We start from the raw sequence: 27,260 nt of genomic DNA, 5'->3' as shown, positions 1-27,260 counted from the left end.
ATCCAGATCCCTCCAAATAAATAATATAAATGGAGTCATTTTTGTGGGTGTTATTTTTTTTATTTTTACAAAAACAACCACGACAAATAATCGAATAAATAATCTAAGTGCGTGTGTGTGCATGTGCGCACGTGCAATTGTCAACGTTTCCTCCATCCATTAAAACCACTGTAAGAAAAGATGACCCGGTGAATCAACTTGAAATAATGTGTGTGGTTAATAACACAAACATTTACTGTAGGCTGCTGAAACAACGTGAATTGAATAGTCTAACCTTTCACTGCTGATAGCAGGCCCACTGTACTTGAGGTAGGATCTCTAATGCTATGGGGAAATGAATTGGGGATGGATTTATCTGTAACACGCGGGAAAGGGCGCTGTAAATTATTTTGAGATTTGCTTAGTTCGTTAGCTTCTCATGGCACCAAATGCCTATTTGCGGGTAAGTGACATTAAGAAAGTTACTAAATTTGAAAGGTCAATGTACTGTCAACCTATAAAAGTCGGGCGTCCAGTTCCGAGACACACAAACACACAAGGTTAGTTGTTGACAAATATACGTCGTTAGCCAGCAAGCTAATAACAACAACACTAGCTAGCTAGCTACCCGAACAACTACCTCAGGGTCATTAGCGTGAGTAACGTGACTTGTATCATACGATTATTTTAGCTAGTAAGAAATTGTTTCTATAGCTGTGTTGACTTGGTTGTGCTTTTTGTACTGCAACTGAGACAGCGGCACCACTATCTTGCTAACTTGGCTAGATAATAACAGCTAGCTAGATAGTAGCTTGGATTGCACACAAATGGGACACATTCGTTAGCTGTTTTACTCGGTTATACACATTTTGTCTATCTAGTAACAACTACAAATATTGAATCATATTGTCATATTCTATGACAAAGTATATTTTACTGTCTGCTAACGTTAGTCCCCCCCCCCCCCCCCCTTTCATGTAACTGTAACGTAAAACTGTGTTCTTTCAGGCCTCGAAGCATGAAAGCCCAGAAACGCAAATCGAGCAACCCAGAACCACGGCCCATGCGTTCTAAAGTCTTAAAGAGGGATGAGACAACCTGTGCCCCCCAGATCTCCAAAGGTGGTCCACTCTGCACTCTCTCTGTTAACAGACATATCTCCATTTCCACCCCAGCTAAGGGAAAGGGCTCTGGGATGACGGTCCCAGATGGGCTGTCACCAATGAGACACTCTCCCAGGTTCAAGCAGAGGACCATTGCTTCAGGTACGGAGGGATGAGAAAAGGAAGGGGGAATGGAGAACTAGAGAGAGTAACGCATAGTGTGTTGCTGAGATATGAAGGGATGTGGGAGTTTATGTGCAAGGGCATTTCATTGGTTTTACATTTATTGGTTTTACATGCTTCAGTGATGGGAATGTGATCAACTCCTATCTTATTGTGAAATCTTTGTTTTGTGTTTGCTGCAGGCCAGCTTAAGAATGGGGAGGATTGCCAGCTATCTCCCAGCCCCTCTGAGGCAGAGGAGGAGGACACAGAACTGGGCCTGGTAATCACCTTAGGTGAGCTTCTCAACTCTGCTTCTTGTGACACTCTGAATAAACAAGAACAATTTCGAAAAACAACCCCCCCCCCTCCCCTCAGACAACCCTCAGATATCATATTCAAAACTGCAATAATTTCTCTCCACCTTATGGCAAAATTAGTCGAATTGCAGGAAATTAGCTTTCCAAACCCATTGGCAAAATGTGTGGAATTGAAGGAAATTAGCTCTCTCCACTGTCGAGGCGGGGCGCTAAAATGTTTTGCTCCCAACAATTTCACTTAGGTCCCCCAAAAGTCTAGGGCCTGCTCTGACTGCATGTGTGGGTATGTATGGATGTTGATATGCAGACCCGCGAGCCACTGCAGCCCCTCATGATGAATTCAGATTTATTGTGGCCCTCACCCCCATCAAAGTTGCTTATCCCTGCACTATAGGAAGTGGACATACCCACCAATTTGGAAACACTGAATCAGATTTCTAGTGTATGAGAATTGGGTTTCTGTTTTGATGTGCACAAATTCATTACTTCTGTCTGAAGATGGAGAGGATTGTGGGGGCCAGAGGCTGTCAACGAGGAAGAGCAGCTCGAAAATGAAGAGCACTTTAGACAATGGGCAGGAAGAGGGACACTCCGTGGCTGGAAAAAAGTCGGCGGAAGATTCATCCAGTGACAGTGAGGAGGATGAGTTTGAGCAGCTGGATATGGATCTGGAGAGGAAGTCACAGCAACACAACTTGACCTCCGTCAACGTACGGACCATCCTCCATGTGAGTTACCTGGGGTAGTCTTCCCTGTGGCTCAGTTGGTAGAGCATGGTGTTTGCAACGCCAGCATGGTGTGTGCAACGCTAGGGTTGTGGGTTCGATTGCCACGGGGGGCCAGTACAAAAAAAATGCATGAAATGTATGCATTCACTACTGTAAGTCGCTCTGGATAAGAGCGTCTGCTAAATGACTAAAATGTAAATGGGTCTCAATCCGGGCAAAAGAGGGGTTAATGCTAACTGCTAAGTACTAATGTTAGTGTTGAAAATTTTTCACTGACACCTGTGAATGTTGCCCTCAGGAGGTGATAACCAACGAGCACGTAGTGGCCATGATGAAAGCAGCCATCCAGGAGACGCAGGACCTACCCCTATTTGTGAGCGTCAACATACAGCAAGTTATACTGACAGTACAACTCAGAAATTGGTTGCTGATATCACTTGCAAGTTTTTAATAATTTCTCTCTCCTCTGCCTGAATTCAATGTTTTTATCTTCTATTTGCATCCCTCAGGAGCCCAAAATGACCCGCTCCAGACTGAAGGAGGTGGTAGAAAAGGGGGTGGTGGGTTTCCAGTAACACAACTTGCAGCTAGCTACCTTTTAATATTCTGTCCTGGATTCATCTCAATAGTCTAAAGCCGCTTCCTCTTCTCTTGCAGGGCATCCCCACTTGGAATATTTCTCCTATCAAAAGGGCCCTTGAAGTGAAGGTACGTCCCTGTCTCACACAGTGCTAGTGTCATGTCAAATAATTTATTACTCCTCACTGTTGTTTCATCTCTGTTGCTTTCTTTCTCTATTTCGCTCTTTCCCTCTCATCTCACTCCCTGCTTCCTCTCCCCAGCCCCCCCAGTTTGTTGACATCCCTCTGGAGGAGGAGGAGGACTCCTCTGATGAAGAGTACTGCCCTGATGAGGATGAGGAGGATGAGACTACAGAGGAGGTGAGGAAGAGCATTTTCAATCAGTCAAAAGTGTGTGCTATGTGACTACGATGTCATGCCTGTGACATTGTCGTTTCAGACGTTTTGGAGTGATGTGGACAGCACAGCCTCGTCCCCACGGTGTGCCCGAGGGACGCGGCCCAGGACCCCTGGACACTCTGAGTGTGAAGAGGACAGATTTGACAGTCCCAGACAGGTAACACACTCTGCGTTTGGCCTTTGATTGAAAGTTATTGAAATAATTGGGGGGGAAAGAATGCAATTATTATTTTATATTTTTTTTGTCACAAGTACAGTGAAATGCCTTTCTTGACACCTCTAAACCTAACAATGCAGTAATCAATACAAAAATAATACTGAAGATAACATAGGATAAATAAGAATACAAGAAAGTATGTTAACACACATACACAGGGTCAGAGTTAACTGACTGAGTTAATATTTACAATGTACACTGGATGAGTATGAGTTTACTGTAATGTTGGTCTTGGTTTATGTTTAGAAGCCAAGGCAGCCCAGACATCTGAGGGTGGAGACTGTTCCTATGGGGCCCCCTCCGCCCCCGTCCTCCACTGGCCCCTCCCGGCCCCTCAGGGCCCAAGACTGCACATTCCTGGAGAAGCTTCACGCAGTGGAGGAAGAGCTGGAGCTCAGCCCCATCTGCACCGAACCCTTCCAGGTACTGAAACTGTTAAGCTATTAATAGGTTGCACTTCCATCACTTAGTCGCATCGTTGCCATTATTATGAACTTTCTACAGACCCCACAGCCATATTGGTCCCCGACAGATGCCAAGTCATTTTGGACGGGGGCTAATGCCTATTTAGTCTAAATTACACTACAGTGGCTTGGAAATAGGATGACAGTGCTAAAGTAGGAAAATAATCAGTCGAAAACACATTTTCCATCATTATGTGGTCGAACTTACTTTGGAGAGAGGGCAAAGTTTCTATTAGCTAGCAAAGTTTGTCAAAAATAGCTATCAATGCTAGCGCAAGCTAGCTAAAATTCAGTGCTGTCCCCTCAATCTTGGCTAGCTAGCTAAAGTTATACTGCATCTAAAGTCAATCTGGCGACATCACAATTATGACAAAATAGGGTTTTCAAGCAACTGTAATGTTCTTTTGATGAAGTCTTCATCACCGCCATTGACAATGCATTGAGTAGAACGTTCATTCGGTCATCAGTCCTCAAGAGAACGTTCAAAACAATACTGTGACGAAACGTGCAACCCATGAATACTAGCAGACTATTCAGCTATACCAGGAAATCATCTGACTCTTATCAGGACTCTATTCAGCCATATCAGGACCAATGTGAATCTCTTCCTTCATTGGTTCCATCTCTCTGTTTCCAGCCTCTGACTGGAGGTGCCGGGTCTAGCCTGGTGGCGTGTCGTACCCGCTCCAAACGGACCCTGAGGAACGTGCCCCTGGGCAAGCTGGAGGCGGAGCTACATGCCCCTGACATCACGCCTGACATGTACGACTACAGCTTGGCCTTGGAGGACCGCGACTGGAGCGAGTGGCTGCAGGGCCTCATGACATCCGACATGGAGAATGAAGGTTAGGATTCAAAGAAAGGGATGATGAGGGAGGGTTGAAGGATGGGCAGTGTACTATTGAAATGGAATGGTCTGACCATGTACAAACCGATGCAACAGGATTTTACATCATTCTCAAAAATGGGCCATGAATTCAGTTTTTCCTGGTGCAAATACATTTATTAGTGAAATACACAGTTGGCACTCCTCCAAACACTGAAAAGTGTGAAGCAGGTAGACTGAGACAGATGGAGCTGCATTTAACCTGTGTGTGTGTATACACGTTTTACGGGAGATGTGTGTGTTGCTGGTTTAATTGCTCTCTCTGCTCTGTCATGTATTGCTCATTTTGACTTTTTCCCCCACTGCTCTGCTCCTGTTAGTCTCCCCCACTCTGCCTCATCTTTCCCGTTTCGTCTTCACTGATTATGGTTGTGTGTGTTGACAGCCCTTTTACCCTTAGGCCATATACCTTCACTTTTAAACAGTTTAAAATAACTGTTTTTCTGTCTCTCTCGCTACCTCCGCCTTCTCTTTTCTCTCTCAGAAGAGGGTGATGATGATGACGACCCAGAGTATAATTTCCTGGAGGATCTGGATGAGCCTGACCGAGAGGACTACAGGAACGACCGGGCCGTACGCATCACCAGTGAGTCTCTGTAATAATGTTTCCATACATCAACCTTAACCACAGACATATAAGGGCCTGGTAAATTCCAATTCAACCAAACTATTTCCTTTCTCCCTCTCTTTCAGAAAAGGAAGTGAACGAGCTATTGGAGGAGCTTTTCGAGACGGTGAGGAGGATTATGGGATCATATCTGCAAGTCTCTTTCTTTAAAAAAAAATATCTTTCTGAATCTCACACTTTTTACCCCTTCAGTTCCAGGATGATGAGCTAATAGTGAATGGGCAGGATGACGATGGGCACGAAGAAGATGAAGAGAGGGAGGAAGCTGCTCCACCCCCGAGTGCTCCACAATTCAATGTTCCACAAGCCATTCGGTATGATTCCACCCTGACCCTCTCACTATTTCTCTCAGGGAAAGAAAGGGCTTTCAAAAAGTATACAGCCAACCCAGTAAGTAAGTAGCCTTGAGCTGGAACAGCTAGTAGGAGCAGATCTCCTGTTTCTATAGCATGAGGCAGCTTGATGTACAAGTAGACCCCCTGGACAGGATGCTAGTCTATCGCAGGGCCTTACTCCCAATCTATCTCCTTCATGCTGAGTGCCAAGCAGAGGCGCATTGGTTCCCATTTTTACAGTCTTGACTTGGCCGGGGATCGAACTCCCAACATTCCGATCTCAGAGTGGACACTAACCACAAGGTCACTGAGTTGGTCCACCAACCCAGTACCTCATATTAACCTCCCTGGGCAACAGACAGTGGAATTGCGTGGCGCGAAATACAAATACCTCAAAAATGCTATAACTTCAATTTCTCAAACATATTACTATTTTACACCATTTTAAAGACAAGACTCTCGTTAATCTAACCACATTGTCCGATTTCAAAAAGGCTTTACAGCGAAAGCAAAACATTAGATTATGTCAGGAGAGTACCCTGCCAAAAATAATCACACAGCCATTTTCAAAGCAAGCATATATGTCACAAAAACCAAAACCACAGCTAAATGCAGCACTAACCTTTGATCTTCATCAGATGACACTCCTAGGACATTATGTTATACAATACATGCATGTTTTGTTCAATCAAGTTCATATTTATATCAAAAAACAGCTTTTTACATTAGCATGTGATGTTCAGAACTAGCATACCCACCTCAAACTTCCGGTAAATTTACTAAATTACTCACGATTAACGTTCACAAAATACATAACAATTATTTTAAGAATTATAGATACAGAACTCCTTTATGCAATCGCGGTGTCCGATTTTAAAATAGCTTTTCGGCGAAAGCACATTTTGCAATATTCTGAGTACATAGCCCGGCCATCACGGCTAGCTAATTTGACACCCACCAAGTTTGGCCCTCACCAAACTCAGATTTACTATAAGAAAAATTGGATTACCTTTGCTGTTCTTCGTCAGAATGCACTCCCAGGACTTCTACTTCAACAACAAATGTTGTTTTGGTTCCAAATAATCCATAGTTATATTCAAATACCTCCGTTTTGTTCGTGCGTTCAGGTCAGTATCCGAAGGGTGACGCGCAAGCGCATTTCGTGACAAAAAATGTCAAAATATTCCATGACTGTACTTCGAAGCATGTCAAACGCTGTTCACGCTTTTCGGTGAAAGCCCATTTTACAATATTCTCAGTAGATAGCCCGGCATCACAGGGCTAGCTATTTAGACACCCACCAAGTTTAGCACTCACCAAAATCAGATTTACTATTAGAAAAGTTTGATTACCTTTGATGTTCTTCGTCAGAATGTACTCCCAGGACTTCTACTTCAATAACAAATGTAGGTTTGGTCCAAAATAATCCATAGTTATGTTCCATCAGCAACGTTTTGTTCGTGCGTTCTAGACACTATCCGAATGGTAAATAAGGGTCGTGCGCATGGCGCATTTCGTGACAAAAGATTTCTAAATATTTCATTACCGTACTTCGAAGCATGTCAACCGCTGTTTAAAATCAATTTTTATGCCATTTTTCTCGTAAAAAAGCGATAATATTCCAACCGGGAATCTGCAATTGGGTAAACAGCCGAAAGAAAATAAATCACGGGGTCGACACGGGCACGAGCATGAAGCCCTTTGTCCTCTGATAGACCACTTAGCAAAAGCGCTCGTGTGTTTCAGCCAGGGCTTTGAATTATGTCGATATAGGACTCGTTTTACTCTGGCTATAGATACTTTTGTACCTGTTTTCTCCAGCATCTTCACAAGGTCCTTTGCTGTTGTTCTGGGATTGATTTGCACTTTTCGCACCATCTCTAGTAGACAGAACGCGTCTCCTTCCTGAGCGGTATGACGGCTGCCTGGTCCCATGGTGTTTATACTTGTGTACTATTGTTTGTACAGATGAACATGGTACCTTCAGGTGTTTGGAAATTGCTCCCAAGGATGAACCAGACTTGTGGAGGTCTACAATGTGTTTTTTTAGGTCTTGGCTGATTTCTTTGGATTTTCCTATGATATCAAGCAAAGAGGCACTGAGTTTGAAGGTAGACCTTGAAATACATCCACAGGTACACTTCCAATTGACTCAAATGATGTCAATTAGTCTATCAGAAGCTTCTAAAGCCATGTCATCATTTTCTGGAATTTTCCAAGCTGGTTAAAGGCACAGTCAACTTAGTGTATGTAAAGTTCTGACCCACTGGAATTGTGATTCAGTGAATTTTAAGTGATATAATCTGTCTGTAAACAATTGTTGGAAAAATTACTTGTGTCATGCACAAAGTAGATGTCTTAACCGACTTGCCAAAACGATAGTTTTTTAACAAGAAATGTATGGAGTGGTTGAAAAACGAGTTTTAATGACTCCAACCTAAGTCTATGTAAACTTCCGACTTCACCTGTATGTGCAGATGAGGATGTACAAGTAGAAATACTGGTGTGCAAAAGAGCAGAAAAACAAATATGGGGATGAGGTAGGTAGTTGGTTGGTTGGATGGGCTATTTACAGGTGGGCTGTGTACAGCTGCAGCGATCGGTAAGCTGCTCTGACATCTGACGCTTAAAGTTAGCAAGGGAGATATGTCTCCAACAAGTGATTTTGCAATTCGATCCAGTCATTGGCAGCAGAGAACTGGAAGGAAAGGCGGCCAAAGGAGGTGTTGGCTTTGGGACGACCAGTGAAATATACCTGCTTGAGCGCGTGCTACGGGTGGGTGTTGCTATGGTGACCAGTGAGCTGCGATAAGGCGGAGCTATACCTATTAACGACTTATAGATGACCTGAAGCCAGTGGGTTTGGCAGCGAATATGTAGCGAGGACCAGCCAACGAGAGCATACAGGTCACAGTGGTGGGTAGTATATGGGACTTTGGTGACAAAACGGATGGCACTGTGATGGACTGCATCCAATTTGCTGAGTGTTGGAGGCTAATTTGTAAATGACATGGCTAAAGTCAAGGATCGGTAGGATGGTAAGTTCGGCAGCATGAGTGAAGGACGCATTGTTGCGAAATAGGAAGCCGACTCTAGATTTTACTTTGGATTGGAGATGCTTAATTAGTCTGGAAGGAGAGTTTACAGTCTAGCCAGACACCTAGGTATTTATAGTTGTCCACATATTCTAAGTCAGAACCGTCTAGAGTAGTGATGCTAGTCGGGCGGGTGGGTGCGGGCAGCGATCAGTTGAAGTGTATGCATTTCGTTTTACTAGCATTTAAGAGGAGTTGGAGGCCATGGAATGAGTGTTATATGGCGTTGAAGCTCATTTGGAGGTTTGTTAACACAGTGTCCAAAGAAGGGCCAGATGTATACAGAATATTGTCGTCTGCGTAGAGGTGGATCAGAGAATCACCCGCAGCAAGAGCGACCTCATTGATAAAAACAGAGAAAAGAGTCGGTCCGAGAATTGAACCCTGTGGCACCGCCATAGAGACTGCCAGAGGTCCCGACAACAGGCCCTCCGATTTGACACACTGAACTCTATCTGAGAAGTAGTTAGTGAACCAGGCGAGGCAGTCATTAGAGAAACCAAGGCTGTTGAGTCTGCCGATAAGAATATGGTGATTGACAGAGTCGTAAGCCTTGGCCAGGTCGATGAAGACGGCCGCACAGTACTGTCTTTTAACGATGGCGGTTATATCATTTAGGACCTTGAGCGTGGCTGAGGTTCACCCGTGATCAGCTCGGAAACCAGATTGCATAGCAGAGAAGATACGGTGGGATTAAAAATGGTCGGTGATCTGTTTGTTCACTTGGCTTTCGAAGACTTTAGAATGGCAGGGCAGGATGGATATAGGTCTGTAACAGTTTGGGTCTAGAGCGTCTCTAGACTGCGGCCGCTTTCCAATCTTTAGGAATCTCAGACGTTACGAAAGAGAGGTTGAACAGACTAGTAATAGGGTTGCAACAATGGCAGTGGATAATTTTAGGAAGAGAGGGTCCAGATTGTCTAGCCCAGCTGATTTTGCAGCTCTTTCAGAACATCAGCTGTCTGCATTTGGGTGATGGCGAATCAGGGGGGGGCTTGGGCCAGTTGCTACGGGGGATGCAGAGCTGTTGGCCGGGGTTGGGGTAGCCAGGTGGAAAGCATGGCCAGCCATAGAGAAATGCTTCTTGAAGTTCTCGATTATTGTGGATTTATCAGCGGTGACAGTGTTTCTTAGTCTCAGTGCAGTGGGCAGTTGGGAGGAGTTACTCTTATTCTCCATGGACTTTAGTGTCCCAAAAACTTTGAGAATTAGTGCTGCAGGATGCAAATTTCTGTTTGAAAAAGCTAGCCTTTGCTTTCCTAACTGACTGTGTGTATTGATTCCTGACTTCCCTGAAAAGTTGCATATCGCGGAGACTATTCGATACTAGTGCAGTACGCCACAGGGTGTTTTTGTGCTGGTCAAGGGCAGTCAAGTCTGGAGTGAACCAAGGGCTATATCTGTTCTTAGTTCTACATTTTTTGAACGGGGCATGCTTATTTAAGATGGTGAGGAAAGCACTTTTTAAAGAGCAACCAGGCATCCTCTACTGACGGGATGAGGTCAATATCCTTCCAGGATACCCGGGCCATGTTGATTAGAAAGGACTGCTCGCAGAAGCGTTTTAGGGAGCATTTGGCAGTGATGAGGGGTGGTCGTTTGACCGCGGACCCATAATGTATGCAGGTAATGAGGCAGTGATCGCTGAGATCCTGGTTGAAAACAGCAGAGGTGTATTTGGAGGGCAAGTTGGTAAGGATGATATCTATGAGGGTGCCCATGTTTATGGATTTGGGGTTGTACCTGGAAGGTTCTTTGATAATTTGTGTGATCTTAGATTGTAGGACGGCCGGGGTGTTAAGTATATCCCAATTTAGGTCACCTAGCAGTACGAACTCTGAAGATAGATGGGGGGCAATCAATTCACATATGGTGTCCAGGGCACAGCTGGGAGCTGAGGGGGGGTCTATAACAAGCGGCAACAGTGAGGGACTTATTTCTGGAGAGATGGATCTTTAGAAGTTAAAGCTTGAACTGTTTGGTCATATACCTGGATAGTATGACAGAACTCTGCAGGCTATCTCTACAGTAGATTGCAAATCCGCCCCCTTCAGTAGTTCTGTCTTGACGGAAAATGTTGTAATTGGGGATGGAAATTTCAGAATTTTTGGTGGCCTTCCTAAGCCATGATTCAGACATTGCTAGAACATCAGGGTTGGCAGAGTGTGCTAAAGCAGTGAATAAAGCAAACTTAGGGAGGAGGCTACTGATGTTAACATGCATGAACCCAAGGCTTTTACGGTTGCAGAAGTCAGCAAATGAGACCACCTGGGGACACACAGGGCCTGGGTTAACCTTTACATCACCAGAGGAGGAGTAGGATGAGGGTACGGCTAAAGGCTATAGGAACTGGTCGTCTAGTGCTTTGGGAACAGAGAATAAAAGGAGCAGATTTCTGGGCGTGGTAAGATAGATTCAGGGCATAGTGTACAGACAAGGGTATGGTAGGGTGCGAGTACAGTGGGGTTAAACCTAGGCATTGAGTGACGATGAGAGAGATTGCATCTCTGGCGCCCATTAAGCTAGGTGCGGTCTCCGCATGTGTGGGGGGGTGGGACAAGGGGGCTATCTGAGGCATGTTGAGCAGGACTAGGGGCTCCACAGTAAAATAAAACAATGACAGCTACCCTAAACAATAGTATACAAGGCATATTGACATTAGAGAGAGGCATAAAGCAATCACAGGTGTTGATTGGGAGAGCTAAGACAACAGGTGAGACAACGGGTAAACAGCTAAGACGACAACAACGGGTAAATGCCGATAAATGGGCAGAGAGCTACACACAGGGCCTGAGTTCGAGGCTGGGGCTGACAGATAAACAAAATGAAGTCCTGTGTTAATGAACAGTCCAGCAGGCATCAGCTGTGTAGCCGAGTGAGCCTATCCATCCATGCCATTCTAGGAATTACTTGAAATGACGTACACACACACACCGAGGCCTCCCTTCGGGACAGAGCAGCATAGGTGTGCTGTATCTGCTTGGGTAGGGAGGCAGAGAAATGCTCTGGTGTTTTCTCTTCCTCTGAAGTGTCAGGAGGTGGACAGAACTCACAGTAGAGCTACAATCCACACTAACACACAGAACTCACAGTAGAGCTACAATCCACACTATCACACAGGACTCACATTTGAGCTACAGCTAACACACCACTAACAAACTCACTTTGTGTGTCACACACACATACATTTACATTTAAGTCATTTAGCAGACGCTCTTACACTCCCAGTGCGCCAGGTTTTCAGTAGCTGGTTGGCACATGTGCCTACTTTGATGTTTGAACTGTGACGTCTGTTGAGAGGTCTCTGTGTGTGCGACGTGCCGTTTTCAGGCCACTTCTCTGAGCTGATGGGAGCAGAGAGCGTTTTACTTCCTTCCAGCAACCCTCCACGCATGCACGCGCACACGTTTGCGTCACTGTGTCCCGGTCCTGGCTGTAATGGGTGTTTCTAAATGTTAACGAGGCGGTATGACGTGCGGAGAGACAGACAGGTTTTTCCACACTGTGGAGTAAGGGCTCTGTGACAGTGCTACTACCACTTAGGACTCAGCAACGTTAGGGAAAGTAGAGGAGGATAATAGAGGTGGGTAGAGAGGGTTAAGTCTCACCACTGATGTCAGTCTGCACAAGCGGAGCTACGCTTTCGTCACATTCCAAAAGTTCAGTGCACAAAAGTACGTAGAGCTACGCAAACGAACCTCCATCAGATCCCCTTGTATTATTATTATGTCATCAATATGATTATTATTCCCTTTCCTGAACCCTGCCCTCTGATCTCTGCAGGTTTCAGGAGCCACTGGCTAACATGCTAACAGAGCGGCGGCGTACTGTGAGGGAGCAGATGGAGGCTCTGCAGCAGAGGAGAGCCCTCCAGGAGACCCCTGGCCGTTCCACCCCCATCGTCACGGTATCACCCCCCATGGTGCTGCTGCCACCTCTGCCCTGCCCTGTCCTCACGCTCGACCACACCCAGAAACTCCAGCTCCAGCAGCAAGTCCAACAGGTAGGTTGGCCCGCTCGTAAAACCAAACTGAGGGACTGAAGTTGGTGGAATATAACATTTCTGTTTTCAAAGTTGCCTTATTATTGACACCATTCATTTGAATTAGTTTCTAATTGTTGAAATATTGACACATGACACTGGTAGACTCACTGACACCCCCCCACCCCTGCCTGTTTTGTCTGTCTCTGTTCAGCACATACAGCTGCTGACCCAGGTGCACCTGCTGTGCAGCCCTGTGGAGGCCTTGCACCACAAGGCCCTCACCACCAAACAATACCTGGTGAGTTACTGAGTCTCTCTCTTTCTCGCCTTCTCTCTTTCTCTATATATATCAAAAAAATAAAGGGAACACTTAAACAACACAATGTAACTCCAAGTCAATCACACTTCTGTGAAATCAAACTGTCCACTTAGGAAGCAACACTGATTGACAATACATTTCACATGCTGTTGTGCAAATGGAATAGACAACAGGTGGAAATTATAGGCAATTAGCAAGACACCCCCAATAAAGGAGGGGTTCTGCAGGTGGTGACCACAGACCACTTCTCAGTTCCTATGCTTCCTGGCTGATGTTTTGGTCACTTTTGAATGCTGGCGGTGCTTTCACTCTAGTGGTAGCATGAGACGGAGTCTACAACCCACACAAGTGGCTCAGGTAGTGCAGCTCATCCAGGATGGCACATCAATGCGAGCTGTGGCAAGAAGGTTTGCTGTGTCTGTCAGCGTAGTGTCCAGAGCATGGAGGCGCTACCAGGAGACAGGCCAGTACATCAGGAGACGTGGAGGAGGCCGTAGGAGGGCAACAACCCAGCAGCAGGACCGCTACCTCCGCCTTTGTGCAAGGAGGAGCACTGCCAGAGCCCTGCAAAATGACCTCCAGCAGGCCACAAATGTGCATGTGTCTGCTCAAACGGTCAGAAACAGACTCCATGAGGGTGGTATGAGGGCCCGACGTCCACAGGTGGGGGTTGTGCTAACAGCCCAACACCGTGCAGGACGTTTGGCATTTGCCAGAGAACACCAAGATTGGCAAATTCTCCACTGGCGCCCTGTGCTCTTCACAGATGAAAGCAGGTTCACACTGAGCACATGTGACAGACGTGACAGAGTCTGAAGGTGCCGTGGAGAACGTTCTGCTGCCTGCAACATCCTCCAGCATGACCGGTTTGGCGGTGGGTCAGTCATAGTGTAGGGTGGCATTTCTTTAGGGGGCCGCACAGCCCTCCATGTACTCGCCAGAGGTAGCCTGACTGCCATTAGGTCCCGAGATGAGATCCTCAGACCCCTTGTGAGACCATATGCTGGTGCGGTTGGCCCTGGGTTCCTCCTAATGTAAGACAATGCTAGACATCATGTGGCTGGAGTGTGTCAGCAGTTCCTGCAAGAGGAAGGCATTGATGCTATGGACTGGCCCGCCTGTTCCCCAGACCTGAATCCAATTGAGCACATCTGGGACATCATGTCTTGCTCCATCCACCAATGCCACGTTGCACCACAGACTGTCCAGGAGTTGGCGGATGCTTTAGTCCAGGTCTGGGAGGAGATCCCTCAGGAGACCATCCGCCACCTCATCAGGAGCATGCCCAGGCGTTGTAGGGAGGTCATACAGGCACGTGGAGGCCACACACACGACTGAGCCTCATTTTGACTTGTTTTAAGGACATTACATCAAAGTTGGATCAGCCTGTAGTGTGGTTTTCAACTTTAATTTTGAGTGTGACTACAAATCCAGACCTCCATGGGTTGATAAATTGGATTTCCATTGATTTTTTTTCGTGTGATTTTGTTGTCAGCACATTCAACTATGTAAAGAAAGAAGTATTTAATAAGATTATTTCATTCAGTCAGATCTAGGATGTGTTATTTTAGTGTTCCCTTTATTTTTTGAGCAGTGTATATACATATATACACATAATAAATAAATAAATATATATATATATATCACACACTATGTATGTGTGTGTGTGTGTGTGTGTGTGTATATATATGTGTATATAAATATATGTATGTATGTACCGTAATTTCCGGACTGTTAAGCGCACCTGAATATAAGCCGACCCACTGAATTAAAAAAAATATATATATTATTTTGAACATAAATAAGCCGCACATGTCTATAAGCCGCAGGTGCCTACCAGTACATGGAAACAAATTAGGCACAGGCTTTAACGAAACACGGCTTGTAACAAAAATAAATAGGCTTTAACGAAACACAGCTTGTAACAAAAATAAATAGGTTTTTACGAAACACGGCTTGTAACAAAAATAAATAGGTTTTAACGAAACACGGCTTGTAACAAAAAAAAAAAGCTTTAATTGTCTTTTTGAGTCAATTCCTCACGCTGCTGTTTCCAACGTCTTATCATCGACTCATTAAGACCAAGCTCCCGTGCAGCAGCTCTATTTCCTTTTCCAGCCAGATCAATCGCCTTCAACTTGAAAGCTGCATCATATGCATTTCTCCGTGTCTTTGCCATGATGAGGGTGACAAAATGACTACCGTAATCAGAAAGATGGGAAGTTTGAGAGCGCTCGATTTAATCTAAACAGTAAACAAAAAAGTTGTTTGACCTTAACCCGTACGGCAATTTCATTGGTCTAATGAAAGCTTCATGCCGCCAAAAAACTGAGCACGTCACAGAATCAGTTTTTTTGGAGAGAAAAAATTTGAAAGCGGGAAAAATCCATATATTAGCCACATCATTGTTTAAGCCGTGAGGTTCAAAGCGTGGGAAAAAAGTTGAGGCTTATAGTCCGGAATTTACTGTATGTATGTATGTATGTATGTATATGTGTGTGTGTGTGTGTGTGTGTGTGTGTGTATCTATATATGTATGTATGTATGTATGTATGTATGTATGTGTGTGTGTGTGTGTGTGTGTGTGTGTGTGTGTGTGTGTGTGTGTGTGTGTGTGTGTGTGTGTGTGTATATGTATGTGTGTGTGTATATGTATATATATGTGTATACATGTATGTGTATATATATATATGTATATATATGTGTATACATGTATGTGTATATATATATATATATATATATGTATATATATGTGTATACATGTATGTGTATATATATATATATATATATGTATATATATGTGTATACATGTATGTGTGTGTGTGTATATATATATATATATATATATGTGTGTGTGTGTGTGTGTGTGTGTGTGTGTGTGTGTATATATATGTGTGTATATGTATATGTATGTATGTATGTATACATGTATGTGTGTATATATATATATGTGTGTGTGTGTGTGTGTGTGTGTGTGTGTGTGTGTGTGTGTGTGTGTATATATATGTGTGTATATGTATATGTATGTATGTATGTATGTATGTATACATGTATGTGTGTATATATATATATATATATATATGTGTGTGTGTGTGTGTGTGTGTGTGTGTGTGTGTGTGTGTGTATATGTATATATGTGTGTGTGTGTGTGTGTGTGTGTGTGTATATGTATATATGTGTGTGTGTGTGTGTGTGTGTATATGTATATATGTGTGTATGTATGTATGTATGTATGTATGTATGTATGTATGTGTGTATGTATGTATGTATGTAACTATCTGTTATATATATATATATATATATATCACACACACACACACACACACACACACACACCCCTCTCTGTGCCTCCCACCCAGGAGGAGCTCCAGACGTTTGCCCAGCGTGCGGAGGCGATCAGGTCAGTCCGGGACCCAGGCTTCAGCAGCATCTTCAGGGCCTGTAACCTCCAGGGGGCACTGTCTCTGGTCCAGGAGCAGGAGAGCTCTGTCTCGCCATCCGCTCCTTCTCCAACCCCCCCTGCCAGGCCTCAAACACGCTCTAACAATGGTAATGAACAGGGAGGTCTGGTGTGTGTGTGTGTGTGGTTCATATGTAATGTAAATATGTGAGAGTCTGAATTGTATGTACTAAAGATGGTATTTATAGCTTGTGTGTGTAGCTGTTTTGTGTTATCTATGTGTGTCAGAGGGTGGGTTTTGTGAATTGCGTGTAAGTGTTTGGTTGTCCCTGCAGTGCGTACATACCCTCTGCTGCATGCTGAGACGGCCTGGCTGCTCGCCACCCGCTCCGTCTTCCTCTACCCAGAGCTCCTGCCCCACTGCAGCCTGGACCCCGCACTGCACCCTCCACGCACCAAGAACAACTTCTACACACGCGGAGAGGACAGGTACATGTGCACACACACACACATTTACACATGCTGCACGTCTTGTATGGGGACACAAACTCCACAGGAGCTCATGTTCACAAACAACCCGTTAAAAAACAATCCTCATTTTACACACAGTCCCTGGTCAAAAATAGCCATGCCAAACGTGAATATTTTGTGAGTGCCTGCTCAGTATTGAGCTGAATATTAACACTTGAAGGTGTGTTACCCTTAGCTAGAGAGAGACCCTCTTTTCAGCAATCTCCAAACCCATTCAATGATCGTTCACCGACATAGTTGGAACTATGTCATCTTTACTGCTACAACCAAGCATCAAATTCCTCCTCGCATGTTTGAATGTTAGACTTAAGACTAGATATTTACTCGCAATGTGGATTTTTGTTCCAGGCTCATTGTACTTGGGCTGAAGCACTTCAGCCAGACAGAGCTACCCTACCAGCTCATGTGTCGCTACCTCATCCGTACCAAGAAGCAGGACCAGCTACGCTCCCGTGTCAAGGAGCTGTGTGGCCACAAGGCATCTGACAACGCTATCAAGGTGTGGACCTCACAACTCATTGATGCTTATCACAGTCTTTCTCAATGTTTTGATCATGCCTTGATGTTATCACCTATTTCCATTTGGGCTTTATCTGTTATGTTCTTCTCCCTTAGTTGTACTGTCAGCACAACATAGTTCCTGCCATGCAGGAGACCTGTGGCAGGGTGATGCCAGGGGAGGAGCGCCCCCCAGTGGAGAGAGAGATGTCCGTCATGCCCAACTGGCTACGGGTACAAACTCACTTACCACCACTCTCAGTATTTACTTATCAGAGAAAATGTGTCATTCTCCATTTTACTTCCCTATTACTACTAATAGGTACTAATGCCTATGTAAATTGTTTCTCCTCTACAGAAGAGTCTACCATTCATCCACAGGGCGGTGATGGAGTACAATAAACCAAATGGAAAATCCCCATCCAGAATACCTCCACCTCCTCCAGCACCTCCTTACACGTTCGCCAATGGGACGCGATATCCCCCATCTCTCCCTAGAAATGTCATCCTACGCCTACACCCCTGCATGAACTACAAAGGCGAGCGCCCACCCATCGCCCCTAAACCTCGTCCCTTCTATGCTTTCACCCATTCTGCCCCGCTTACGCCCCTAGCCAAAGCCCTGCCAGATACACTCAGCTTTCTGGCCCATGTTCCTGGACCTATCCCCTCACAAGGGGTTATCCTATTGGCCAAGGCCCCCAGCACTCCAATCCGAAGGGCCCTGCCATTGTCCCAGGCTCCTGTCACTCCTGCCCATGGAGCAGTGCCATTGGTTCAGGTCTTACCCTCCATTCCGGTGGGAGCCCCCCTCTTTGTGATGCAAACGAGTCCCAATCAAATAGAGAAAAAAACACCCTACCGGGCACCGTTTCGCAAACTGCTGCCCATCCAGCCGGCTACCCCAAAGCCATCACCCCCACCCCCCTTGTTTGCTCTTCCAGCAGAGAATGGTGGTATTCCCTCATTGGTCACTAACTCAGCCCCTCGTGCCTGTGCTGCTCCAAGATTGGCCAAGCGACCCTCACGCTCCACCCCTTCCCACCAGGACACTCAGGCTAAGACCAGAGCAGCTCTCGCCCGTACTCTGCCCAGGCCCCTCCTGCCTGCCCCACCCAGCTTGGAAGTTTCCCTGAACTATCCCCCCACACCCCCTGATAGCAGGCTCCAGCTCAAGTCTAGCCCTGTGTTCTTCTCTGACACGCCCTCCCCTCCCCTTAGCATCAAAACCAGCCCTATGAACCCCTCCCTCGACAATCAGAACAGCACCTGGGGGCAACCAATCCATGCAGAGGTCAAAGATGAAGTTGGGTTTGACTCATCCTTAACCTACTCCCAAAACCTTTCTGGATACACCCCGAACATTACTAATACAGACACTTTCACACTCCAGTCTAGCAGCTCCCATGCTATTATGTCTCCGTCAATCATCCAGAGCCTCTCAGCCCCTAAGAATGACCAGTATGCACTTGTACAAACTGCGACCCATGGTTCTATGCAAATGCTATGGGTGCCCAAAAACTGCCTGGTCTCAAACGGGTCCGTGTCATCCAATGCTTCAGAGAATGGGTTTCACCAGTCTGAAAGCCTCCCGTTTAGTCTGTCGCCTGCACCCCAACACAATATTACTGTGTTAACGAATGGCATACCTTCCTGCCTCTGGCCACTCACCACTTTACCTAATGGCACAATAGGCTACCAGCAGGCATTGAGTGTCCGGTTGCCCAGCAACAGTGTTCTGACCAGCGGAGATGCTTCCGGGTCGAGTTTAGAGGAGCAGCTGCACCGATTGGTGGAGGGATTACGGGAAGAGGGGGAGCTGGAAGAGAAGGAGGGATGGGGGGATGTGGAGGGTCCTCTCCTGACACTTTCTGAGTCACCCTCTGGGAGCCCCTGCTCCAGCCTGGAAAGCCATGCTGACGCCCTGGAGAGAATGATGGTTGGTGAAATGGAGGGAGGGGAGGATGGGGTGGAGAATAACAGGATAGAGGGAGAAGAAGAGAGGAGAGAGGTGGGGCTAGAGAGGTGGTGCATGGCAGCTACATCAACACACATACCTGACATACCACCTGAGGGAAATCGCGGTGAAGAGGATGAGAGAAGGGAAGAAGAGGAGGGAGATTGTGGTGTGCATGGCATGGGCATGCTGAGTGGAAGGACTGTAGCACAGGAACAAACTGGAGGAGGAGGAGAGAAGAATGGTGGAGAAGAGGGTGACCAAAGAGAAGGAGACAGTGGAAGAGGGGGAGAGGAGGAGAAAAACAGAGAGCAGGGTGAAGATGGAAAGGGAAGTGGAGAGGGGGAAGAAGAGGGAGAAAGAGATGGAGGACAGAATGGAGGAGGAGAGAAGGATGGAGAGAAAGATGGGGATGGAGAACAGGAGAGGCAAGGGGAGGAGGAGGAAGAGGAAGACTTTGATGACCTTACTCAGGATGAAGATGAAGAGGAAGTGATGTCATCAGCCTCAGAGGAGTCTGTTCTCTCAGTGCCCGAGCTGCAGGTACGTAACTTAAAAGTTTAAGTCTGACTTTTTTGGCTTGAAAGTAGCATAAGTTTACTGTTCAGACAGCTAGCAAATGTTTCTATTTTTACAACATTCTACCTTAATATATCTAGAAAGTTAAGAATATTCTCTTCATTAGTTCTCCATAAGCTTGCTAACGGTCGCCCACCATCCATCCCACAGGAGACCATGAAGAAGCTGACATGGCTGGCCTCAGAGGGGAGGCTGTGTGACTCTGAGGAGGACAACTCTCCAAACTCCCCCACCTCACCCAACTCCCCCGTCTCCCAGAACTCCCAGGAGGAGAACTCTGAGGAGGAGGAGGGGCCCACCAAGGGGGAGGGGCTGGAGTCTGGGGACGGCGGGGTCAGTAAGGTCCCTGGAGAGGAGGACGTGCCCCCTGGGGAGGGAACCCCCAGAGCCAGTGGGAAGGGAGCTGGACGCGGCAGAGGTCTGTCTCAGGACTAGGGGTGATGGAGACCCACTACAAAATGTTTTCATGTTCTCAGAAATGGTCTACTAAGTATTCACTTCCATATAAGTACTAATTTTAATCCTTGTTTTGTATCTTCTCTCTTTTCCTGTGGTTGGGTACCCTCAGGGCGAGGCAGGCCTCCTCGCAGTCTGAGGCGTAGTCGTCGTCCGGAGAGGGACAGTAAGGACACGTCCAAGCTGTTACTGCTCTATGACGACCACATTCTAGACAATGACCCCCTCAGAGAGAGCAAGGACATCGCCTTTGCACAGGCCTACCTCAACAGGGTAAGGAACAAAAATGGATTGTGTTTTTTGTGAAGTGGATTTTGGATCTCGGGTAGCATACTCTAAATGACATGCTTCACAACAAGTTGCAAAGCATTAGTAGCAGTTATCCAATAAAAATAAAAGGTTAACTTTAACTCTGGAACCCGTCTTCCTTCCTCAGGTGCGGGAAGCCCTTCAGGGCGTACCTGGTAAGGTGGAGGAGTTCTTGGGGCTGCTATATGAGTTTGAGCAGGAGGGTGAGGGGCGCAGCGCAGTGGAGCTCTTCTCCCAGCTTCGTCCTGTCCTGGGGGAATGGCCAGACCTCCTCAGAGACTTTGCGGCCTTCCTCCTCCCGGAGCAGGCTTTGGAGTGTGGCCTGGTGAGGATGACATCACAGCCGCTTATCACTTCGTATTGGATATTTTCATAGAGGCTTATTAAGGATCAGGCCCAATGTAACAGAGTGTACATTAGAGGTCGGCCGATGATGATTTTGCAACGCCGATACCGATTATTGGATGACCTAAAAAGCCGATACCGATTAATCGGCCGATTTTTATATATTTTTGTAATAATGACAATTACAACAATACTGAATGAACACTTTTATTTGAACTTAATATAATACATAAATAAAATCTATTTAGTGTCAAATAAATAATGAAACATGCTCAATTTGATTTAAATAATGCAAAAACACGGTGTTGGAGAAGAAAGTAAAAGTGCAATATGTGCCATGTAAAAAAGCTAACGTTTAAGTTCCTTGCTCAGAACATATGAAAGCTGGTGGTTCAATATTCCCAGTTCTTCAATATTCCCAGTTAAGAAGTTTTAGGTTGTAGTTATTATAGGAATTATGACGCGTCGACTTTCTCTATACCATTTGTATTTCATATACCTTTGACTATTGGATGTTCTAATAGGCACTTTAGTATTGCCAGCCTAATCTCAGTAGTTGATAGGCTTGAAGTCATAAACAGCGGTGTGAATCAAGCATTTCTAAGAGCTGCTGGCAAACGCAGTAAAGTTTGAATAAATGCTTACAAGCCTGCTGCCGCCTACCACTGCTCAGACAATCAAATATCAAATCATAGACTTAATTATAATATAATAAACACAGAAATATGAGCCTTTGGTCATTAATATGGTCAAATCCGGAAACTATAATTTCGAAAACAAAACGTTTATTCTTTCAGTGAAATACGGAACCGTTCCGTATTTTATCGAATCGAAGTCTAAATATTGCTGTTACATTGCACAACCTTCAATGTTATGTCATAATTATGTAAAATTCTGGCAAATTACTTTCAACGAGCCAGACGGCCCAAACTGTTGCATATACTCTGACTCTGTGTGCAATGAACGCAAGAGAAGTGACACAGTTTTCCTAGTTAATATTGCCTGCTAACATGAATTTCTTTTAACTAAATATGCAGGTTTAAAAAAATACTTCTGTGTATTGATTTTAAGAAAGGCATTGATGTTTATGGTTAGGTACATTCGTGGAACGATTGTGCTTTTTTCGCAAATGCGCATTTGTTAAATCATCCCCCGTTTGGCGAAGTAAACTGTGATTCGATGATAAATAAACAGGCATTGATTATATGGAACGCAGGACAAACTAGTTAACCTAGTAACATCATCAACCATGTGTAGTTAACTAGTGATTATGTGAAGATTGATTGTTTTTTATAAGATAAGTTTAATTCTAGCTAGAAACTTACCTTGGCTCCTTGCTGCACTCACGTAACAGGTGGTCAGCCTGCCACGCAGTTTCCTCGTGGAATGCAATGTAATCGGCCATGATCGGCATCCAAAAATACTGATTGTTATGAAAACTTGAAATCGGCCCAAATTAATCGGTCGACCTCTAGTGTTCATATATAATTATGTTGAACAAAAATGATATGTCTTGTAGCCTAACACATTGTAGTGAATCTGCAAAGTTCTCACTGCTGAAAAAGCCATTAATACTCTTCGACTATGTGATGTTTTATGTCCTGTCCAGTTTGAGGAGCAGCAGGCATTTGAGCGGAGTCGACGCTTCCTGAGGCAGCTGGAGATTAGTTTTGGGGAAAACCTGTCTCACTACCAGAAAATTGTACGTGCTCTGCAGGGGGGACCTGGCCTCAGTCCTGCCAGCATAGAGGAGGTATGTCACTATTCTACACAATTCACATTAGTTGTCAGCACATTAAACCAATGTTAAATCACCAGTGTAATCCACCTCTGTTTTCTACAGCTTAAAGCACAGATGTCCTCCCTCCTGAAAGGCCACACCCACTTGCAAGGGGAATTCTGGGTATTCTTTGACGAGCTCCGCCCACCCTCAGCCCGTCCAGGGCAGTTTGAGGAGGCTTGTTGGCCAGAGGAGGCAGGGGGCGGAATAGACGGAGGCGAGGGTGTTGGCTTGGGGTCAGGGGGAGGGGCAAGTGGTGGTTTTGAAGAAGTGACCCTCCCTGATCTAGAGGAAGAAGAGATTCCACCAATGACAGGTCGCAGCCGGAGGAGAAAGATGGGTTCTCATGGCATCTACAAGGTTTGAGGAAATGTGGACTGTGTCGTTTATTGATTTCTAATTGCATTTGCAATTCTGATTCTGATTTGGCTGGTTATCTTTCTTCACAGGAGTGTGATTGGCCAGAAAAGGACTGCTTCTGCCTCTGTCATGGTGCCAGCCATGATGCCAAGCTTCGCAGACACAAGAGGAAAGGATGCTCTCGCTGCCATGGCAACAAGGTAGCCTCGTAGTCTAGTGTTTTGTTGTTCTAAACTGTCTGTGAATAAAACGAGTTATGGAGATGACAGAATGTGACATGCGGTCTTCACTCAGGCTTCCGATGGCATCCCCAGGGCGATGAAGAGCCTTGACCCCTTGTACCCCACGGCAACCAGCCCCACAGCCAACCTCCACACTGAGACAGGCGGGGAGGAGAGGGAGGAAGAGAGGGAAGACGAGAAAGAGGAAAGGGAGGACGATAAAGAGGAAGAGAGGGAGGAAGAGCAAGAGGTGGACGCTGAAGTTAAAGATGAAGTCGACAGTGGGGCCAACAGTCCACATCCTGGTAAGAGTTGCACTACCTATGCTGTATGAATTAAGGTTGTTGTCATTATTTGGTCAAAAACAACTAAAGTAAAACCGATCTACATAAGTAATATGGCTGAAAATACATTGTATGTTGTCCTATAGAATGCAAAACTTTAATGTGTGACTGCCCCTAAAAAGCTATTTCTCATTTTGAAAACGGCATTGTGGCATCGATAAGAGTCATAAAGTCAGTCTTGTCCAAAACTGAGATTTGCGAGATGATAGGAAAAATGGTATGTCACGGAATGAAGGGTACTGTTTTCCTTTTGGGTTTATTTCAATCCTGCCCACAGCTGTCAGCACCCAAGTAATCATCAATTCGGAGCGCAGGTACATGCGACCTGATTTTAATGCCTATGGTCAATTTGGTTTGACTTTCAATATCCCTATGGGGCTAGTTGGGGACCATCAGTAAATGACAATGTACACCGACAAAATGTTTGTCAATGCTGCCAAATTTCTATGACTTATTCCTCAAACCAACTATACATTTTAGAATTGCATATGCAAATATTGGAAGCATTTAATGAGACAAAAGATAATTGTCCCATTTCCATTGTGTAATTCATTGACTGTCCCTAACTAGCTCCAGAGAGGCTATTCAATGTCAAACCAATTTTGCCACGGTCGCGAAATAAGTAGGCTAGCACTATCTAGCCTAGACGACTTCAAGACCTGGCCAAGTTATCTATACTGAACCAAAATATAAACGCAACATGCAACAATTTCAAAGATTTTACTGAGTTACAGTTCATATAAGGAAATCAGTCAGTTGAAATAAATTCATTAGGCCCTAATCTATGGATTTCACATGACTGGGAATACAGATGTGCATCTGGTGGTCACAGATACCTTAAAAAAAGTAAGTGCGTGGATAAGAAAACCAGTCAGTATCTGGTGTGACCACCATTTGCCTCATGCAGCGCCACACATCTCCTTCACATAGAGTTGATCAGGCTGTTGACTGTGGCCTGTGGAATGTTGTCCCACTCTTCAATGGCTGTACGAAGTTGCTTGATATTGGTGGCAACTGAACACGCTGTTGTACACGTCGATCCAGAGCATCCCAAATATGCTCAATGGGTGACATGTCTGGTGAGTATGCAGGACATGGAAGAACTGGGACATTTTCAGCTGCCAGGAATTGTGTACAGATCCTTACAACATGGGCCTGTGCATTATCATGCTGAAACATGAGGTGATTGGGGCGGATGAATGACACGACAATGGGCCTCAGGATCTCGTCACGGTATCTCTGTGCATTCAAATTGCCATCGATAAAATGCAATCGTTGCCCGTAGCTTATGCCTGCCAATACCATAAACCACAGCCACCGTGGAGCACTCTGTTCACAACGTTGACATCGGCAAACCGCTCGCCCACACAACGCCATACACGTGGTCTGTGGTGGTGAAGGCCGGTTAAACAACTCTCGTTTGGCTTCAGTCATGGCTGCTGCATTTCTGAATGAGCCAAAAAACTAGTCAAATCAGGAAGTTCAGCCCCCCTTTAAACTCTTTCACACGTTGCAGATAAACAACCATTATGCTTTTCAGAAAAGCAAGGAGCCCCTTCATGGGAGGGTCCTGAGGAAGGCTCACTCCCCCTCACTGAGAAGGATGATGAGGAGGAGGATGAGGGAGAGTGGAAGGATGGGGAGAGAGAACACAGCCCCTCGCCAAAGAGGAGTAAGGGGGATGGAGAAAGCTTGGGGGTGTCTGAAGGCCCCACAACAACCTTTAGCGGGGAGATGGAGAACCCCCTGACCCCCCTGCAGCCTTGTCCCAGCCCCTCTTCCGATCCCCCGGTGTGTGCCAAAAACATCTCCCTCACTGCCAGTGGGGAGAAGGTCATACTCTGGACAAGGTGAGAGAGACGAGCCTGAAAATGTTTGTTTGGTCTTTGTTTAATGTTTTAAAAAGTTTTTGTTAAAGAGTGATAGTCCTCTCTGGGTTACAGGGAGGCTGACCGTGTCATTCTAACCACCTGTCAGCAGCAAGGTGCCAATCAGAGTACTTTCCAGGCAATTTCCACCCAACTTGGCAATAAGACACTCAATGAGGTGAAGGTTGTTTTTTTTGTAACCGAACTATAACAAATCCAACAGGAATGCACTTGTTGAGAAGTCTTGGCTTGTGAAATGAACCCTCGTCCACTGACTCCTATCTCTCTTGTCCAGGTGTCTCGGCGTTTTCGGGACTTGATGCGCCTGTTCCACACTGCTGCCCGCCAGGTCAACTTAGAGGACGAAGCTGTGACCACTGAACAGCAGACAGTCACAGATGAGGAGCAGGACTGAACTTGACAGAACCAACCCAAAAAGGACAGAACTAAGTTCAGACACTTCAAAGGAGAGGAGCAGAGAAGATACTTGACTGCAGTATATTCATACTAACCAGTTCAAGGCTGGTGAAATCTGGAAGCAACATTGAGGGCATATGAACGCTTTTAACAAACTCCTATCAGAATCATCCGAGTCTTCACTGAGCTGAAGCAACACCAGCAGCTCGAAAGATGGCAGCTTTTCAATTTTACCATAACCAATTTTGACAGTGAACACTGTGTAACTGTACATCACTAATTTATTGAAAGAAATACACCCTTTGTCTAAAAGTTATCACTCAAATACACAACTGAGGGACGAGGGAACATAGTCTCTTAGTGTGGCAAAAGTTGTATAAATACTATAAATAGACAATTGGTGTTTAGTCCAATAATGTACATGTTTTTTTTTTTTATACTTTTTTTAATTCCCTGAGTTGTGCATGTATGGCACAATATGGGAATTTTGCACGGTAATACTACCTGCACAAGAGTTATATATTTTATACAAAATAAATGTAATTTATCTGTTTGCCTTTTTTGATGAATTCCTTTCGTTGATGACTGAGATGTTATAAGAGTGTAATCTCCAAGGCGCCCCACTAGACATCTACTAGACCCACACAGATGTTCTTGGTAAAGGCTCTACTACACTCACGCCCAGGGGCGGAAATCCCGGGGGGGACGTGGGGACACGACCCCCCCCCCCCCATCCTGGGAAAAATGATTTGTCCCCCCCAATATATCACTGTAAACATAACTATGTAATTTAAATAATAATAATACGCAATGAAAGTAATTGTGCTGATTATAGACACTTAATAGCTCGTTTTTAAGTTTCAAAAGATTGCGACCCCCCCCCCACCCTTTGCCTCACAATGGTTTGATCCACTGCCAGTTCCTTAGTTGGCAAGGTAACAGAGGGGTCGTGTCTACTGTCTGAAAGGCACTCAATGCACGTAACTGACGTGAG

The 27,260-nt window shown here is 45.4% G+C and overlaps 1 protein-coding gene across 7 annotated transcripts; it reads left to right on the top strand.

Moving 5' to 3' along the window:
* The first annotated feature begins 334 nt into the window (after positions 1-334).
* Positions 335-26,819, top strand: gon4lb (gon-4 like b). 7 transcript variants are annotated; one of them, XM_029741582.1, is made up of 31 exons: positions 335-442; positions 988-1,244; positions 1,448-1,540; positions 2,063-2,292; positions 2,591-2,665; positions 2,802-2,852; positions 2,950-3,000; positions 3,135-3,233; positions 3,313-3,429; positions 3,739-3,912; positions 4,591-4,798; positions 5,324-5,425; positions 5,533-5,573; positions 5,660-5,781; positions 12,681-12,900; positions 13,094-13,180; positions 16,561-16,750; positions 16,937-17,090; positions 17,481-17,631; positions 17,748-17,864; positions 17,989-20,130; positions 20,317-20,584; positions 20,735-20,895; positions 21,059-21,256; positions 22,886-23,029; positions 23,120-23,416; positions 23,506-23,616; positions 23,711-23,942; positions 25,498-25,831; positions 25,925-26,027; positions 26,145-26,819. In XM_029741582.1, the coding sequence occupies exons 1-31, from the start codon at positions 429-431 to the stop codon at positions 26,262-26,264; spliced, it is 6,663 nt and encodes a 2,220-aa protein (XP_029597442.1). In that variant the 5' UTR covers positions 335-428; the 3' UTR covers positions 26,265-26,819. The 7 variants fall into 7 exon arrangements, with proteins under 7 accessions (XP_029597442.1, XP_029597451.1, XP_029597459.1 ...); XM_029741591.1 differs by having other exon boundaries at positions 3,736-3,912; positions 5,327-5,425; XM_029741599.1 differs by having other exon boundaries at positions 3,736-3,912; positions 25,522-25,831.
* Positions 26,820-27,260: the final 441 nt, after the last annotated feature.

The sequence above is a fragment of the Salmo trutta genome, chromosome 3 (genome assembly GCF_901001165.1).
Source record: "Salmo trutta chromosome 3, fSalTru1.1, whole genome shotgun sequence".
NCBI classification, from domain to species: Eukaryota; Metazoa; Chordata; class Actinopteri; order Salmoniformes; family Salmonidae; genus Salmo; species Salmo trutta.
The sequence above is the reverse complement of the archived record's forward strand: the minus strand, read 5'-3'. Positions and strand labels throughout refer to the sequence as shown.